The following is a 19,927-nucleotide window of genomic DNA, read 5'->3' as shown; positions in this document are numbered from 1 at the left end:
CTTGCTGCTTTAAGAATCTCTCTTTAACTGTGGACACTTGGATTATAATGTATCTTGGTGTAGGTCTCCTTAGATTAATCTTTTTGGAGACTCTCTGTGATTCCTGGACTTGCATGTCTGTTTCCTTCACTAGGTTAGGGGTATTTTTAGCCATTATTTCTTCAAATAGGTTTTCTGTACCTTTTTCTATCTTTTCTCCTTCTGGGACCACTATAATATGAATGTTAGTATGCTTGAGGTCCTAGAGGGCCCTTAAACTTATTTTTTTATTTATTTTTATTTATATTTATTTTATTATCCTTATTTTTTATTTATTTTTAAAGATTGATTTTAGAGAGAGAGCATGAGCAGGGGGAGAGGCAGAGGGAGAGGGAGAGAGAAACCCTCAAGCAGACTCCAAACTGAGCACAGAGCCTGATGTGGGGCTCAATCTCACAACACTGAGATCATGACCTGAGCCGAAACCAAGAGTCGGGTGCTTAACCAAATGGGCCACCCAGGTGCCCCAGTGATCCTCATTTTTAAATCCTTTTTCTTTTTGATGTTCAGTTTGGATGACTTCCACTACCCTGTCTTCCAGATCACTGATCCGTTCTTCTGCATCATCTAGTGTTCTGTTGATTTTCTGTAGTACAGTTTTCATTTCAGTTATTGTAGGCTTCAGTTCTGATTGGTTCTTTTTAATATTTTCTATCCTTGTTGAAGTTCTCAGGGTATTTATTCGTTCTTCTCCTGAGTTCTGTAGACATCTTTATGACCATTACTTTGAACTGTTTATCTGGTAAGTCACTTACCTTCATTTCATTTAGTTCTTTTTGGGGGGTTTCGTCTTGTTCTTTCTGTCATATTTTTTGACATATTGTTCTGTCTCCTCATTATGCCTCTTTGTGTTTCTTTCTATGTATTAAGTAGATTAGCTAATTCTCCTGGTCTTGAAGGAGGAGCTTTATGCAGAAGGTATGCTGTGGGGCCCAGTATCATAAACTCCCCTGGTCACCTGCCAGGTGCCCCAGGGGTGTCTTCTGTGTGGGCCATATGCACCCTCCTGTTATGGCTGGAGGTGGTTGTTGTTGGGTTTTTTCATGCACAACTGCTTGTGTTGGGGGCTGTCCCTTGGCACAGCTGTCTGCCAGGCCCTGCTACAACTGCTGTGGGCATTCTGGTGAATGGGGCTTGACCCTGACCTGTGTGGCTGAGGGACCGGGCTGTGACTGCTGCAAGGGCGCTGGTTTACAGTGTTGGCTCTGGCATGGCTAGTTGCAAGGCCCAAGGTGGGCCAGGCTTTTGGTGTGGCTGACTGTGACTGAGAGTGGAGTTTCCATTTTCTGCTGCTCTCTGGCTCTCCTGGATATGGGTGCTCAACTTCCTGGTGCAGGTTCTTTGGGCTTTGGAGCCCAGTGTGGGTCTCAGACCTCTTATTCTTCAGGGAAGGCTTCTATACCTGTGGGTTGCATTGGGGTATTGGTCCTGACCAGACCACCTCTCTACCTGTCTTAACTGTTTCCATGTGACTTTTTATTTATATCTTTAGTTGTATAAGATCTGTTCTATTAATCTTCACTTCATTGTCTGAGATAGTTCTATATGTAATTGTAGATTTTGGTGTGTCGGTGGGAGAAGAGAAGCTCAAGATCTTCCTACTCTGCCGTCTTGATCCCCTCTCTAAACATTATGCTTATGGATAAAATTGAAAGCTTCCCCCTGGAATCAAGAATGAGAATGATAACTGATAACATCACCTTTATTTAACATTTTACTAAAAGTCCTATGCAATACAATAAGATAAGAAAGGGATAGAAAAGTATAATGATTATAAAAGCATATGTTGATGCTGTCAATATTTGTCTATGATATAATAGTACATCTAGAAAATCCAAAAAAAAAACTATAGGATAACTACTAGAATTTAAAAAGCAGCTCCTGGGTGGCTCAGTAGGTTAAATGTCTGACTCTTGATTTTGGCTCAGGTCATGATCTCAGGGTCGTGAGATGGAGCCCTGGGTAGGGCTCCACGCTGAGCTTCCCCTTCCCTCATGCTGGCACACACTCTTTCTCTCTCTCTCTCTCAAAAAAAGTGACTATAATAAGTCTATATAAAAGTTAATTAAATTTCTATATAGTAGCCACAATCAATTAGAAAATTACATATAAACCTTACCATTTAAATAGCATTAAAACCATGAGAAACAAATAGTGATGAAAGATGTGCAAGCCCTCTACTCAGACAACTATAAAATGTTACTAATAGAAATTTAAGATGAACTAAAATAAAGTAGTCAGTGTTCCTAAAAAGATGCATTATTGTAAAGATAGTAATTCTCCCCCCATTGACTTAGAGATTTAATGCAATCCCATAAAAATTCCAGCAGGTATTTTTGTGCAAATTGGCAGATTCACTCAAAAAATGTAATATAGGGGGCGCCTGGGTGGCTCAGTTGGTTAAGCGACTGCCTTTGGCTCAGGTCATGATCCTGGAGTCCCGGGATCGAGTCCCGCATCGGGCTCCCTGCTCAGCAGGGAGTCTGCTTCTCCCTCTGACCCTCCCCCCTCTCATGTGCTCTCTCTCTCTCTCTCAAATAAATAAATAAAATCTTTAAAAAAAAATGTAATATAGAAATGCAAAGGGCTAAGAATAGCCAAGGCAGTCTTGAAGAGGAAGAAAAAAACCCTAGAGAGCTGCATTATCAGTTCTCAAGACTAATGAAGAGAGTGTGGTGTTAATACATGACAGAGAGCCCGGTAGGACAAACTGGTCTGGAGACAAACCCATATATGCCATTGCCTGATTTATACCAAAGATGGCAATTCAAGGCAGTGGGGAAGGGATGATCTTCTAACTAAAGCATGCTGTACAGTTGTACCACCACATGGAAAAAAGGACTTTGAAACTTAGAACATTCACAAAACACAACTGCAGGTGGATTGTAAATCCTAACAAGCCAGAGGTGAGCCCTCAGGATCAGTTACAGGAGACGAGTAGGTATGGATGAAAGGAAGCCCATCAGTAAAGTACTAAAAAGTGAAAGAATGGCATGATAGAGGACAGCACATAAGATCTACATTTTAGGGGTGCCTGGGTGGCTCAGTCGTTAAGCGTCTGCCTTCGGCTCAGGTCATGATCCCAGGGTCCTGGGATTGAGCCCCGCATCGGGCTCCCTGCTCCGCGGGAAGCCTGCTTCTCCCTCTCCCACTCCCCCTGCTTGTGTTCCCTCTCTCACTGTGTCTCTCTCTGTCAAATAAATAAATAAAATCTTTAAAAAAAAAAAAAAAGATCTACATTTTATAGGATTTTGAATTGTGAAGGAAATTGTAGTGCAGGAATTGGGAACTAAGCATATTTAAAGTAGCATGGGAGGAGCCAAGAAAGAGATAGACATTGAAAGTAAATAAACAGGGATGTGTTTGATGAAGTAAAGCTAAAGGTCTCTGAGGAAACAGAACTGCAAAAAGGGGAATGAAAAGAAATTTTTGGTCCTGAATTAGTCTCATATAAGAAAAGAGCAGCATTCACTGTTAATTATGTGTAAATGATATCTTTTATAGTATGTAACATTATTAATTTTTTTAGGTGGTTTGAGCCTTTTGTCATGCAGTGGCTGGATGAAAATGAAGATGTATCAGTGGAGTTCCTTCATGGAGCACTAGGAAGAGACAAAAAAGATGGAGTGAGTTTAAATTACTTTAAGACTGCTTATTGGCAAGATTCATTCACACTACTCACTTTTAAGATAATGGGAATAGTTAGGCTCATTGTTATTAATTAAGGTTTATTTTAATCCTCTAATGACCAAAATAAATGTAAAACACAACTTTGAAGGGCTGACAGGAACCCTAGGGAATTGTTTAAATTAAAAAAAAAAAGTCACCCTTTTGCTCCAAGATTCCTTTACCTCTTGAATTGGTCAGAGTCTACAAGTTCAGTAGGGTTATACAAAACTTCCTTGTCCTGAAACCTTCCCAGGATTTCAAGATTGGGAGCAGACACCCTCAAGATCTCTCTGGAACAACTTAAAAGTGTTGAGCTACAATATCTTTCTAAACCATCCTCATATCTATGGGGAATGAGAAATAAAAAGAACCAGTCCATCAATGTAGCAATGGAAATCCCAATTAATAGTAGCCTGCCCCCCTGGTATGAGTTCTAATACATTTTCCAGAAAAGGACATGAATGATTTTGAAACGGGTAAACATTTTATTAAATGGGAAAAGAAGGCATGTGAAATGAAGGTACATGATACAGGAGATCGAGTTATTTATGTGGAATGACTCTCCTCTCTCCACACTCCCTCTAATGTGCTTATTGGGATGGTTTCGCCTTCTCTCCCTTCAGTTCCAGCAGACATCTGATCATGCCCTCTTCTCTTGTTCCGTGGTTGATGTCTTCACTCAGCTTAATCAGAGCTTTGAGATTATTAAGAAACTGGAATGCCCTAATCCTGAAGCATTATCTCACTTAATGAGAAGATTTGCAAAGGTAGGTTGGAAGGAATGAGTGCTTTCTTTTCTGGGATTGTGGCATGTTATTATTTTCTTGCACAGAACCTGACGGATGTTGCTGTTTGTCTTCTCTGACACCAGTACTCCAATTTCATTTCTGGTTCTAGTACCAATAGATTTGGTTTCCAGGTTTGTCATCTGACTTTCTTTCTGCCCTTCTTGTTTCTTAAAATGGATTTATCATTCTTTACAAATCTATTTGTCATCCACATTAGTGACTCAGTCATTGGTAGCTGAAGAGACTTGCTAAGAGTGGCAAAATTATTTATTTCAGATATTGTGCTTTTTAGCTGAAAGTAAGCCTTGGCAATTCATGTTTAAATTGTGAGTATTCTTAACACACAGTGTACTACAACGAAAGTATATTAGACTTGGAGTCATGAAAACAGAGTTCTGATTTCAAATCAGCCAATAACTACAGTATGAGTCTGAACAGTTCATTTTTTTTTTTTTTAAGATTTTATTTGTTATTTATTTGTCAGAGAGAGAGAGCACACAAGCACAAGCAGGGGGGAGTGGCAGGCAGAGGGAGAAGCAGGCTTCCCACTGAGCAGGGAGCCAATGTGGGACTCGGACCATGACCTGAGCCAAAGGCAGATGTCCACCCAACTGAGCCACCCAGGCATCCCCAGTTCATTTTGTTTTTATAAAATGTAGTTTAGTTGACAGACTGTGATTAACTGGGCTACATAAGCTTAGGATCTCTTCCTCCTCTAAGAGTTTAAGAAGGCTTGCAAAGTACTTACTAGTTTACCAAAAGTTTCAAGGGAAATAGAAGAAATAAAAGATGTAGCCCCTGCCCTCCAGATCTTAAAAAAAGTTCCCCATAATAATCAAGGCCATGTGACATGAACTAGTGTATTAATTTTCTAGGGCTGTCATGGTTAAATATCACAGGATGGTGGCTTAAAAAGTAGAAAAATGTTTTTTTGCAGTTCTGGAGGCTAGAGGTCTGAGATCCAGGTATCAGCAGACTTGGTTTCTCCTCAGGCTTCTCTCCTTGGCTTAGGGAGAGCGGCCTTATTACTGGATTTTCACATAGTTCTTCGTCTGTACATGTACATGTCCCCTGGTGTTGCTCTGCATGCCCAAATTGGCTTTTCTTATAAAGACAGTAGTTAGTTTCCTCAGGTAGGCACTTCGAGGGGATCTGAGATCATTCCAGGGAGGAAGCCCTGAGCTGTTAGAAGCTGTTACTGTTTTGCTCAAGTCTTTTTAATTTTTTCTAAAGATTTATTTATTTATTTGAGAGAGAGAGAGAACACAAGCAGGGGAGAGGGAGAGAGAGAAGCAGACCCCCCGCTGAGCAGGGAGCCTGATGTGGGGTTCAGTCCCAGGACCCTGGGATCATGACCTGAGCCGAAGGCAGAGGCTTAACCAACTGAGCCACCCCAGTTTTGTTCAAGTCTTGAGAGGTCAAGGTTGAGGCCTGGTTGAGAAGAGGCCTGGGAGTAGCCTGGCCAGAGTTTGGTCAAGGAGAGAGTCTTTGTCACCTTCCACCTTTCTGTGACTCGGGTTCTCTCCTGAGAGATTCCAAAGAAGAGAGAGCATAGGATTAGTAGAGAGCTGATGGAATTATAGTTGGACAGTTAGGTCCTCCTTGTAAGGAGTCTTGAAGAACAGGCAAAGTGGCCGAACATCTTTAGCAGAAAATGAGGAGCCATAATTCAAAAAAATCAAAAGGCTGAAAAAGAAAATGAGGAGCCAATGAAGGCTTTTAGGTACGTAAACCATCAGCCTAAACCGTATTACGTTATTTGTTTACCATCAAGTAACCATCAAGTATTGTTAACCTTTGAACTCTAGTCTTTATATGTTAATTAGGAAGATAAAAGTAACCTCCCACTTTTAAAGATAAGAGCTAAAATCATTTATTTTGATCATCTCCAGAGGGGACTTTCTTGGTAGCAGCTGATTTCAACTTCCCCAGTGTGGTGAAACCTGCAAGTAAGCTCTGCAGGAGGAGAATTCTAAAAAAAAATCTGAAAGTTAAGTCTTTTCTTGACAAGCAGCTGCATTTTGGGTGAATGCCAAGAGAAGAATGAAATGGAATCATTAGGGATACTGTTGAAAAAAGTGTGTCACATGCTATTCTTGGAACTCTGTGGGACTTGTGGAAGCGGGGTCCTATGGAGAATTTAATAATCTCAGAGTTAATATATTTAGTAACATACTATTATAATGGTGCACGATATTAGAAAGGTAACTAGAATTCACCCTCAGAGTAGTCAGGGAGCAGGTTATGTAAGGTGGAGGCATGGAAGCACAGAGAGAGCAGGAGGAAAGGGGCACCAGGGCTCAAGACAAAGCTGGGCTCCAGACCACCCTCCCCTCCTTGGTACTTTTGACCTTTCTGCATCTGTGAAGCCGCACCCAGCCACGTTCAGACTGCAAGTGGGCTGGAGGAAAGTATAATATGTTAGAATCTGCACAGGAAAATGCATTCTTTGAAGCGAGGAGAAAAGAATTAGGCTCCATGTGCCACTGAGGAAATGTGAGCTTTTATTGGCACAATAAAATTTTTTTTTAAATACCTAAAATATTCTTAATCCATGTAAATTCAAAACTACCCAATAATTATTGCAAGGAAATAATGTAAGAAAAAACCTCATTTTCTGGGAAAGCAGAAATTGGTAATTTTCATTGAAAGATAATTTTATTTTGTTGGAATGATTTTAAGAAATCAAATAGGACTTTGTGGTTGATATAATTAGCTATTTCACAGTAACGTCAGACTGTTAGAATTTGTTTTGTTTCATCAGATGGGACTATTGGTCTTGAAAACTGTATCCTTCTTGGAATAGGGATCCTTGTATCAGAATATTGAAATCATATTCTCTTCCTGGGACTTATATTGATTTAAACCATCTCTCAGAAAATATTAATGTTATGTCTCTCAGAGACATAATTAATGATATCTGAAAACATTTGGGAAGATTTGGCATCGTAAAGTGGGACTTGAAGGGATGATTTGTTCTTACTAAGGCATATATAAGACTCAGTATACTAAACAAATGTTTCACATTTCATAGCTGTGATGAGAGGTGAAGTGTACACATAGGTCGTGGATAGTTCTATGGCTTTACTGCTGCTCTTGACAAGAATGGGTAGTTTAATGAAAGAAGAGCAATATGAAGTAACGGTATCTTCATTATTAAAAACAAACCAACAAGTATTAATTGAGTCCTGGCCACAAATCTGGCTGTTTTTTTATTGAGTGTCCAGGGACTGGAGATACAATGGTGAATGAGACACTCGTATTTCTTGTTCTTTGGGAACATAATCCTAATTTTCAAGAGTACTGATGATAATTAATTGAACATTGCTATGTGCTAATCACTTTACATATACTGTCTCACTTATTCTTCACTATAACCCCATGACATAGGTACTGTGATTTCTCCTAATTATTCAAATGACGAAACAAGCTTAGAAAGTTTAGATAACTCAAACAAGGCACCCAGCTAGAAATGGCATGGGTGAAATGCTTTTAAGCCATACTACCTTCACAGTCTGGTGTCATCACAAACCAATTGGTAAGTCAGAGAGCAGAGCCTCAACATTTATTTTTACCCTCTGGGCCAAACATAGGCAGCTCGGGGGATTCTTTCTTATGCTGCATGTGTTAAAATGCAGTGCTAGAAAGCACCGAAGTGACTTTCTAATGTCACTTAACAGATACTACTCTTCTTGTCTTCCGTGCATTCCTCTAATACTAAATGTCCCATGAATAGGGTGGGGCTAAAAAGATGGATTTTGAACCAGGGTTCTTATCTTACTGATTGCAAGAGTCATATCCTAGGCGGACCTACTGGTGGTGTTGACAAGATTCTAATTCTAATAGCACAGCATTAGCTCAGGAGATCATACTGAGTAACTGATAGCTGTCCCACTCAGTAACACTAGTAGCCGCAGTCTAATGAGAGCAGATTGAGGATGGGAGATATTTTAGTCATCCTGCTTGATCTTTTAAATGCAGACAATCCCTAGCTTCACCACCATAATCCTATTTGAATTTCATTGTATTTAATCTGGAGCTCTTTGAATGGCAGTTTCTTTGCTGCATCCATAAAAGAGTCATCTATACTTCATGACTCTCTCTTCATATAAACTATACTTTATTATAGAACATGATGCAAATAGCTTCTGTTACACTCTTGCCTCTCTCTCTGTGCTGTCCCCATTTCTGAAGCCCAAGAGTCCCACAGAGAGAAATCATTAGCTAAGTCCACACACTCAGAAGTTCTGTCTTCCAGGCTTTGCTAGCTAGATGGAACCCTTCCATCAACAGGTTCTCTCTGAAGAGTTAACCTCCACCCTGCTATGCATTCATTAGGGCTGTGGTTTTCAAACTTTAACTTGCATCAGATTTACTTTGGAGGCTTCTTAACACACACCAGAATTGCTGACTCAGTAGACCCATGTAGGACCAGAGAACTTGAACTTCCACAAGTTCCTAGGTGATGCTTATGAGGCAGCAGGAGATGTGTCTTAGGTCGGTATGTCTCAAGTAACTGTTTATTGGTATTAAAGAAATAATGTCTGATATGGTTTTACTTTGTTGAATAAATCAGAGTGAACTTGAAGTTGCCCCTAAAATGTACATGAGCACTGTCATTCAAGCATACTTTGTACATTAGTAAAGAAATGGATGTTCTCATAGCCAGTGTATCCACAACTCTTATGGGCACAAGGCCTTAAACCAGATCCTACATGGCTGAGCTCTTGGCCTTACCCACAGCTCATCCTGACTTCCTAACCATCGGCATTTGTAGGTTAGTGGATGTGAGATGCTAGTATCAGTTAGTTGTCCCCAAGCGGGAATTCAGCAGACTAGGGTTTTCTTGTAGAGTCAAGTGTTGGTCTGTGGGGGGATACCTTGAGAATAATCAGAAATGAATGTCTGGATTCTCCTCTCGAAACTTTCTCTGGAGCAAGTTAGAATCTCTGAGTGACAACAGGCTCCTCAAGTCAGACTTTTCTTTGTTTTTGTTTTTACCACATAGTGAAAGGATTCTTAAGAGTTTACACTGTCATTAGAACCTGTAAGTTGAAAGCCGTGCTCATATGTACAAGTGAATTAGTACTTTTCAGGTAAGTCCCACAGTAATTTTCAGCATTATATCTGAAGCCAAATTTGAACAGCTGCATTTGGACGATACTTCAGTCTGATCAGCCATCTGTTTTCCTAGATTTACTGGTCTTCTGCTTGATAAGATTTTATATTTTCCAAGGCCAACTTTCTATCTAAACTGATGCATATTACCACGATACTTTGCACTGCCACAAAATATCAATTTTCTTTCTGCATTTTATCCCTACTTCTAGGTTTTCACTGTGATCTTAAATGTGTATAAAACAAGTTCATAGTTACATTTGGTGAATTCAGGTTTGTCGATTAAGAGGTTAAGCTAAAGGAGAGATGTTTAGAATGTCTCCTGAATTGATTTGAGACACAAAGAAAATTCAGATGAATATGTTATACAAAAAAGGAAATAGAAGGTTTTTTGTCTTTGCTTTTCTGTGAAAAAGAGATAATCTTTATCTATAATTATTGTTGCTTTCTCTCTTCTAAGAAAATCATGTTCACATTTGGCTTGTGATAATTCAAGCTATGTAAGTAAAACTAGTAGGATATAAATACATCAATATATTTTTAAGTAATTGAAATAAAATTTAACTAACAAATGTGTTTGTTTTTCCTTATTTTGCATAATTAGTGGAACAGAGGGCATCCTTCAGGTCAGAAATAGTTATTAAATGGAGAAGGAAAATGTGGAATTAGGATGAAGAGGACAGAACAAAGGCAAAAATTAGACAGTGTTTTTAGAAAATAATGCACCAATAACTAATTTAGTAAATTAAAGGTAAATGTATTAGTGCAATACAACAAAAGTCTTCAGAGGTGGTCTTTGATATTAGTAAGCCTCCTTATCGTAGAAAATTACTGAAAATATTCATTACTAAGGGACATGTACGGGAATGCTCTGACACCACTTATGATTGTATAAGGTATTTAGGAACATTGTAGAAGGTTGAGAAAATGACCACCACAGAGAATTTGGGCATGGTATATGTATGTGTGGTAAGGATGAGAGGGGTGTAGGAACTGGAAACCAAGAGGAAGGAGTCAAAGAAAAGTTTGATCGGGGAGGCGGTGGGGGGCGGGGAGAGCATTAGGGTCATTAGGTAGTAAGTATCCAAGCATAGAGGAGGTTGCCACAAAATCATGTATCTTCTGAGTATTTAGTAAAGTTAGAAATAAAGAATTTTATGATGGAGCAGATTATGTTAAAATGGAATGAATTAATGAATTCATGTGGAATATCTTTCACATGTACTCAGAAATATTACAAATTGTCATCTAAGCAAAATAGTTTGAGATCCTTCTTTTGGCAAGGGTATAGATTTAATCACTGCATCTGGCCCTCTCTTAGCTGAAAAAGACATGAAAAGTTTGCCTGATAAGCATTAAGCTGGCTAATATGTGTATAACTGGATACATTTAACTGGATACATTTCATGCTTTTCCCCTAGACTATCAATAAAGTACTGCTTCAGTATGCTGCAATTGTATCAAGTGACTTCAGTTCATATTGCGATAAGGAAAATGTGGTAAGTAAAACTGTTTCTGCTTTCAAGTATTCCTCAATTGAGATCCATTTTTTTTTTTAAACGAATGAGTAAGCAAGAGAATTTTTTTTTCTTTCTGTTTTCAAGGGTAATAGGGAATAGGGATCTCAAGAAATTGTTTGCATACTTCTCTAGGAATCCTGATCTGGCTACAGTACAGAATTCAGAGGAAGGTTGAGAGCATCTCAGTGCCAGCCAACTTGTGGTTTTCCATGACGATAAGGAACAAGACTCACATAAACAATTAAAAACCCACATAATCATAAAACATTGAAGCTGAGAACTAGGAATTAAAAACTTGTTTATGTTGATACCTGTAGCGTAGTTTGGACACCAGTAGCAAAGTGAGTACAATTTATCTTTCAGTTTTCAAATTGAGAAAGATAGTTAGTGTAAGAAATGATGCTGGTTTCTACTCTAAATCATTAACTTAGCCTTTTATTTTTTGGATAATTAAGAAAATCTTTATAAAATTCAAACCAGCATTGCAACTTAATAAAAGGCACAAAGAGAAGCAAGATAAACTAAAGTGATTTGGAGTAGTCTATGGTGGAAGGTGAAATCTTTCCTAGTCGCCAAATGTCATTTTAGGAGAAATATGTTGGGAATTTTTTTTAAACACTGAAAAAATATATTACAAAAGTTAGTACTAGATTTTTAAAGAGGAAAATCAGTTTTTTCCTTCTCAACAAATTAGTTCCCACTATCAGGCAAAAGAGAATTCTCGCTGAAACCTCATTGACCTCTTGCTGACAGCTCATTAATATAAGTCAGTCTTAATGGTTCTTGAGGGTCCCAGAAGATACTTCTTTCCCTTAAATTAATATGCTGCCCAGAAATTTTATTAAAATTCCCAGATATCTCAGCAGTGATTTCTAACTGCCATTGATTATACTCTAATAGGCAAGATAGAATATTTATTTACTCAAAGCATATATTTACAATTAAATTTATAATACATGTGAAAAGTAATATGTTGAAAATCAAAACAGTGACAGATAATTTCAGGAAAAATTCTGATATATCAGGATAGCCAACTTGAAAATTTTAAAAAGGTAGCTATGAATTACCAGGGATAGTTCTTGTCATTCAGAAAAGAAAATCAACCTTAAAGACCCCCGCAGACTTTTTGCTATATTATGAGTTAACATTCTATAGTTTATTTTTTAAAACATTGGAGAAACAAATCATAAATCAGTGTTTATTATATTATTATTTGTATTTTTCCATATATTTTATACTTTTAAAATCAAGTATTTATAAAGAAAGAAAACACCCTTGCAAATATTACAGCACAGGAACTTTTCCTCAATGCTTTTCTTTCCTAGTTCCTGATATCTTTTTTTTTTTTTTTAAAGATTTTATTTATTTATTTGAGAGAGAGAGAACGAGAGACAGAGAGCATGAGAGGGAGGAGGGTCAGAGGGAGAAGCAGACTCCCCGCTGAGCAGGGAGCCCGATGCGGGACTCGATCCCGGGACTCCAGGACCATGACCTGAGCCGAAGGCAGTCGCTTAACCAACTGAGCCACCCAGGCGCCTAGTTCCTGATATCTTAATGATATCATTCAAATGCCAAGCCTCATTTCAGCTTTTCCACGAAAGAATAACAATTAACGCTTAGGTTTATGCTTTCAGCTGAGATAAATTGAAGAAATTCTTTTGTACATTCGCGTGTGTACATATAACTATTTCTCTCAGTATCAAGAATATTAAGTTTGTTTTTCTCAGCATATTTATGGCCATGTACCTATTATATCTGCAGATTGATCTATAAACTTTTAAAGAGAGATATCCTTTAAGAGATGAGCATAACATTTGCTTTCCCACGGGTCAGAATTAAAGATGACAGTTAAAATGTCTGTGACAGAATAATTTTTTTTCTAGCTGTGATGTTTTACATTGAAAATGGATCACAAGTTTTTTAATCCATTTTCTCATACTCCAAAATATAGCAATGAAACACAAATAAATCAGAATTACCCAATTTTGAATATTTTAAAAAATCTTTTTCAACTCAGAAACACACTTTGGTCATATAGAAATGGCCCTAGTCGCAACAGGACTTTCATATTCATTGTAGTTTAGGTTCCTAACTTTGTTCCAGATTTAGATCAGATGAAATGCATTATGGTATTTTTAGGGGAAAAGCCAAATTACATATAAATAAAAAGATGACAACTTCAACATAGATTATTTTATCTAACTAAACTCATCAACAAATGATACTTCTGAATTAGGTTAATGTTCTCTTTACTGTGTGTGTTTTCTGTTTTGTTTTCAGTAACTAAAAAAAAAAAAAAGAAAGAAAAGCTGTTTTCAGATTAGGTTTAAGGTAGATTTGTGTAATTCAGTCCTCAGTAATGATTTGATAAATTCATTCAATAAAATTGATATTTCAACATTTCAAAGTCAGAGAAAGTTTAATGAAAGAGAAGAGTCTCATATTTTATTTTTCTCTCTCTCTGGATAACTGCATCCTTTTTTTTTTTTTTTATATGTAGCCTTACCTGGGGTCAATAGCAATCCATGCCAAGTGAGCCTATAGTTCATTTTGTTTCTCGGTTGTTCTTTTCCATTGGAAATGGTCATATAAAAAAGGCTTGGAGGTTGGTTTTTGTTTATACAGCTGGTACTAAAGTACTGTTATATGTGCCAAAAAAGATAAGCTTAATATCTAATAATCATAGAAGAGTCTACCTAGCTAACTTAGACCCTTGGGGAGCAGAGTGATACAACCTTTTACACATGTATTCTTCCTGTTCCTCATTAAGAGTCATGGTCGGTCTTTGACCTTCATTTTCTCCCTGGTAAGATTGTCAAATTCAAGCCAAATCTTTCCCCTCTGCAATGAAAAAAGAAAGAAAGAGACAGAATGAAAAAAGAAAATCCCAATGACCCTACCCCCTAGTGAGGGTTCACTTTGCCTTTGGGTCAAGATGCTGAATCCCTGAAAGTTTTGACCACACATACTGTGGAAAGGATAAGTCCAGATCAAGTGGCTCTCAGTCACAGCTGGGGATCAGAATCATTGGTGGAATATTGTGGTTCAGCTTGCTGAACAGAATCTATGGCATATAAATCTCAGATATCGGTGTTAGAGAAATAAAATATTTATGTGACCGGAATCAAAGGAAGGGAATCAAAGTTTAAAATTGTTTTCATAAATCGAAGTTAGGATGTGGTCACTTTAAGAATCAAGTAGAAAGTTTTTCAAAGGTCAGTAATGTGGGTGAAACAATAATAAAATCTTTCCACTGATGAGCGCTAACACCCTCTCTGATGTCCTGTAAGTCCTTTCTATGCCTAATTCATTATTGGCTCATTTCCCAGAAACTTGGAAGATATATCCATTTTCTTTTCTTTCACTGTTTTCCTCCCCCAAATCAACTGGCTTTTTGGATCAGAATGCAAGAAATATTAAATTATTCTATAACTATTCTCAATTCTATTTTCCAGTTATAAACTAATTCCTATTATTCTAAGTCCACATGTAGTCCTGTCACAAGGCTTTCCATCTTTGTGTTATTCTATTTCTGCCTCCTTGGAAACACTGAGTCAAAAAACATTTTTAAGCATGTATTCTATGGAAGGCTCTGTGCAGGACTCCGGGAGTAAGAAAAAGCAGAAGACATAGCAGCATGTACGGGGTATTTAAGGTCAGTGGGTGAGACAGTGAATAGCAATATAAATGTAAAGTTAAATAAAACAAATGTCAAGTGAGTGACAAGGATATAGTCTGGGAAAGAGAAAGCTCAAACCTGGAATGATGGTTATGACTCAAATAGGCAACGAGGTTCACGTGATGAGGCCACATGCCAAGCCAAGTCAGAGTTTAGAAAGCACAGGTGTTTTGGGAGGAATAAGCTGCTTAAAGGGGGAAGTTACTCATAGTGCAGTAGACAGAGATGGGAAGGAAAAACTAGTTTGGAGCCAGATAACTAAGGGCCTTGAATACCAATGTGCGGACTTTATCTATAGCCAAAGAGAATCTATTAAAGGTGTCTTTTTTTTTTTTTCTTTTTTCCCCCTTGGATTTTTAAAATTCAGATGGTGTTTGGTTTTTTAAATGGTGGAATAATGGAAAAGTTAAACTGTTAACTTTTTCTTAAAGTAAATCTTTAAAAACAGAATTTGGCTCAATGTTAATAATAAAAGAAATATCAGTAGTAAGTCCCCAATGGTTTATTGTCTGGGTATGTTATTGAATTGCATTCTCCAAAGTGGTAATATTTCCTCCTTACATTCTTAACTTTTAAAAAGTATAATGAAAATAGCAGAATTATTCTATCTGCCAAATATAATAGGACTTTAGTGATAGTTGTATACTTATCACATTTAAGGTTAAACTCATTCAATAATTTATCGTATGAAGGATTCTCACACCACCTTTTCGTTTTGTTTTTTTTGCTTTATTTGTAGCCCTGTATATTGATGAACAATATTCAGCAACTGCGGGTCCAGCTGGAAAAAATGTTTGAATCCATGGGAGGGAAAGAGGTGGGTATATTTTTATGCCTGCATTTGCCAAATAGCTACTTAGAGATCATTAGCAGCATATCTCTTTGCTATGCAAAGTGTCAGTCAAGTTTTTTACATGGGTTAACTAAAGAACAGGAAATGATAATAATTTAAAATTCCATTAATAACTAAAGTGATCATTAACCACAACAGAAAAGTGTGAATGGGAGGAGGGAGGTGGTCAGTAGCCTTTTGTAGTGTGTATATAGAGATATAGTCATATATACACAAATATATACATATATGCTAATGATCTGTTAAGTTCTACAAACTCCAGATTTTTTTTTTCACCATATTGCGCAATGTCAACTTGATATCAAAGTTTTTGTTCTGAAATGTGCTTTGTGGTGCTAGCAATTTTTGGTGTATCGGTGGTTTATTGTTCACATCTAAAAATCTCTGTCACAATGTGTTGCGTGCTGTGTCTGTAATGTGTCGTGTCTTTGTCCAACATCTTTGACTTGCAATTCCCCGAGCAGAAGAAGGAAGGAGAAAGATTCTTTTATGAGGTTTGTGATAGTAAGCATCTTATCCTTTACCTGGCTGTTTCCCCCAAACCTAAAGACCATTGCACTTCTTACTTATTCTCATTTGCTTGTTTGGATCAGGCAGACAGTGAAATATTAGCTGTGCACATGCCTCCTGCTATTGCCAAAGTCTTTCACGAACCACCATGAGCGTCCAGGGGCTTGGGGACTGGAGTTGGTGCCAAGAGGGAAGGTCATGGGGCTGGCATTCTCCCAGCCCCACCCCTCCCTAAAACAACCCCAAGGGCAGCTAGAATGTAGAAATGTTTCTGTTTAAGATTTCAGTTACAGTGTTCCTTATTGTGGTAAGTGTACGAGATGTACGTGAAGCGAGGTTGGATTACAAAGCAAAGATCCCTCTTATTTCTAAATGTACAAGGCTGAAAATGCTTCTTTTAAGACTGGGCTTCTTCACATGTGGTGTTGCTGTTAACCCCACGGAGACATTTGTACATTTCCCTCTCTTAAGAGAGCCTCAGTCCTTTGAAACTGAACTTGCTACTTAGTATCCTACAAACAAGAAGCACTAGGAGATGTGTGTGAAGGTACAAAACTTCAAAAATGAACTTTCATGAGCTTTGCTTCTGCTGCAGTATCTGTCTATGTTGTATACAATAAGGCTGCATTCCCTATGGTGTGTTAGTGGTTTTTGCAATGTGAGGGCATGAGTCTCATTTTCGAATTTTTTGCTAAATTAGGTGAGCACAAACAACTGGGGATCATAGCTGGAGAGTCCCTTTTTAATTTTAGAGATGTTTCATATTCAGACTTTGGAAGTCCACTTACAGTTTGAAGAGCCGTGAAGAGATCACTGATTTCTTATGGGAAATTCTGTCTCCTTTTACTGAATTCTAAAGATTACAAATCATGGAAAGATAAAGTTATATTTAAAATGCCACATTTCCAGAAATTTCTCCTAATGCTACTTCTATTTCCTCACTATTCCATGGGTTGGACTCAAATGTGAGTAATATCCTGCTGAGCTGAATATTAACAAGACAAATCAGACCTGTCCTTAAAGGAAGGTATGTGGGCCAAGCCACTCACTAACCAAAAATGTTGTGGGGCAGCTTGTTCACCAAACAAGAATGGATTCTTTATCTCACGTAAAATTGCTGGTTTGCAGTGTGTGGGTTTCGCATTATAAATTTGGCTACAACCGTATAGCTAAATCATAGAACTCTTCTTACTGGAGAAAGAAATACTGGTGTTGGTGCCTTCTACCCTCATGACTCTTGCAAGGTCAGTTGCTAAATTCCTCATACATAATTTAAAGGGAGAATGCAATTCAATGACTGAAATGAATGTCCAGTTTCTAACAGTGTAATTTGTTAGGGGGACAGCATGGACCCTAACTCCTTTCTTTTCCTGCATTTAAATCTGATACACCCCTTCCCTCCCTCTCTTGATCATCTTTGATGTTCTGTCTCCTTTCTACGCACAGTTTCTTTGATCTTATTACTTTCAACTTTCACCTCATCCTCTGTTACCAGAAAAAGCTTTCGGCAGGCCCAGTCAGGACTGGCATGGGGATCGATGAACTATCAGGAGAAAGCAAGACCTAAACTCAAGTCTGGGTGTCACATTGAGCCTCCAAAGAGAAAGAACCGTGATTAACACAGACTTATGGTAGAGTTGCTAGTTGCTACCCTCGACCTCCTCTGGGCACCAGAATCTCAAAATAATAGGCTGAACTCCTTCCAGTCCAGTTACCCGTATATGGCAGTATCTACATGGGTTCCTTAACTTGGGGCTTTTATAAAGACGGAAAAGGATTTTATTGAGAATGACAGAATTTACCCTTTGATATGAGAAGTTTATCCGGCACTTAACGCGGGCGTGCTCGGTGGCCTTGAGAGGGAACTCAGTGTGTCCTGATGCCAGTTCTTCTCTCACTGTGGAACTCGTTATAAAACCTTGACTGGTATTGTTGCGGGAAGCTTCCCTGTCTAGTTCTTCTCCTTTAAGGAGTTTCTTAGACTTTGTCCCCATCACCTGTTCTAGGATGTGCACTTCTTGCTACAGAAATCTAATTAGCAAATGATTAATTGCTTGTGTACTTGCTCAAAATAGTTTTGGATGCCATGTGTTTATTAGTTGGCTCCTAACAGCAGCATGGCTTGCCTCTCCTACCATCTGCCAAGTGGCTGACCACTTGCAGGCCCGGTTGCATGATGCTGTAGCTCTCTGCCGCTTGAACCGACCGCTGTTGGGGCAGCTCTTCTCTCCTGATAGGATCAGCCTCTTTTCCTTCTGGAAACAGAAATAATGTTGAAAACCTTTTTTTTTTTTTTTAGGTGGGAAAAAAAAAAAAAACACACTCTCTTTCTGGAGTCCAAGTTGGCCTAACCCTCTGATAGTCTAGGGCTGATGCTGCTTTTTGTCAGTGGCTCCATCAGCAGTCCCAACCAGACGCGGTTACCACCTGCATGCACAGTATCCTGGAGGCCATGTGGGCACATTTTTCTTTTTTTATCTAGTGCCCTATTTAGAAAGAAAAGAGAAAAGCAAACCACTAAATTTCTTCTCCTATATCGTGACTTTCCCACACGCTTCCTTGTGTAAAAATGAAGAGCATGTGTTTGGCATAACAACTCTGATTACTGTGAAGAATGTAGAAAATATAATAACTCACACGAGCCAGGAAACAACATAACCTTCGAAATGAGGCCCAGAGTCTGTCTTTTTTTTAATACATATATAAAGCATCTCACATGATTTTTCACGTGCATATTGTTTTGGGACACACTACGCTAAACCAGATAAAGTAGCCAACCCATGAGTATGGACTGCCTTGTTCTAGAAGTTAAATTATGTGCACCACAATCGCCCTACTGCATTATCGGTCCCTTTATGACACCGTAATGGCAAAATGATTGTCAGGATGTCAGGTAATCATTTTCATTATTGGTGAATGATCATTTTATCATTCTCAGGTAGCTCAAATACCTCAAAAGTAAGACAGATATACTTTGGTTTACATTATTTTAATAGCTTATTAAACTCAGTATAACTTAGTATAATTCAGCGCAGAGCAATTGCAAATAAATATACACCCTGTATTCATTTTTTCATAAAGATAAATTGCTACAGCCTATGAAAAGGACTCCATTGCATTTCCTTGATCTGCAATCTAATTTGTATAAGTACATGAAAAAGAAAATCAGATAATCCAAAATTTAATTTCATTTCAGGAAGTCATAAGATATTGGTTATGAAGCTCTGTAGAACTTGTAGTAATTGATTTAGAAGAATTATGACCATGCTGTGTAAGCAGAAGAGGCATTACTCCTTCACAATATTGCATTGGTACAATCGTCCTGAATGGTAGAATCCATAATTATCCATAACCCTACTAACTTCCTGACAGTACTTCAAATGCTAGAAGTTAGCCATCATTAAGACATTTAGGGGAAATAGGGGCATTTGTTTGCTTAGCTAAATTCTCTTATTCTGCTGGCCACAAAGCAAACTCATTAGATACAGTGGTAATATTATTTTCATTGCTGTGTCTTAAAAATAATTGAATCTCTTGACACATTTCACTGTGGTAAACTGTCCTGAACAGAGCCATGGAATGTGGAGCATAACCCCACCTATCCTAAACATGTGTATATTTTCATGAGCAATTTATTCTTTTGTTTCAGAAAAGCATTGTCTATATCCTGTTTCATTTTTTTAATGTTGAATTCGAAAAGGTAGAAACTGCATCTGACCCAAAAGTGTATGCATGTAGCTGATTGAAATTC

At 38.0% G+C, this 19,927-nt stretch overlaps 1 protein-coding gene across 1 annotated transcript in view; it reads left to right on the top strand.

Annotated features, from left to right (window-relative positions):
- UNC13C (unc-13 homolog C) overlaps window positions 1–19,927 on the top strand; it is a 559,379-nt gene that overhangs the window by 430,360 nt on the left and 109,092 nt on the right. Inside the window, exons 20-23 of the mRNA XM_078079321.1 lie at window positions 3,569–3,665; window positions 4,332–4,475; window positions 11,036–11,113; window positions 15,553–15,630. Coding sequence (XP_077935447.1) covers window positions 3,569–3,665; window positions 4,332–4,475; window positions 11,036–11,113; window positions 15,553–15,630 — 397 coding nt within the window. The remainder of the gene's footprint in view (window positions 1–3,568; window positions 3,666–4,331; window positions 4,476–11,035; window positions 11,114–15,552; window positions 15,631–19,927) is intronic.

This window comes from Halichoerus grypus, chromosome 8 (assembly GCF_964656455.1).
Source record: "Halichoerus grypus chromosome 8, mHalGry1.hap1.1, whole genome shotgun sequence".
Classification (NCBI taxonomy): domain Eukaryota; kingdom Metazoa; phylum Chordata; class Mammalia; order Carnivora; family Phocidae; genus Halichoerus; species Halichoerus grypus.
The sequence above is the reverse complement of the archived record's forward strand: the minus strand, read 5'-3'. Positions and strand labels throughout refer to the sequence as shown.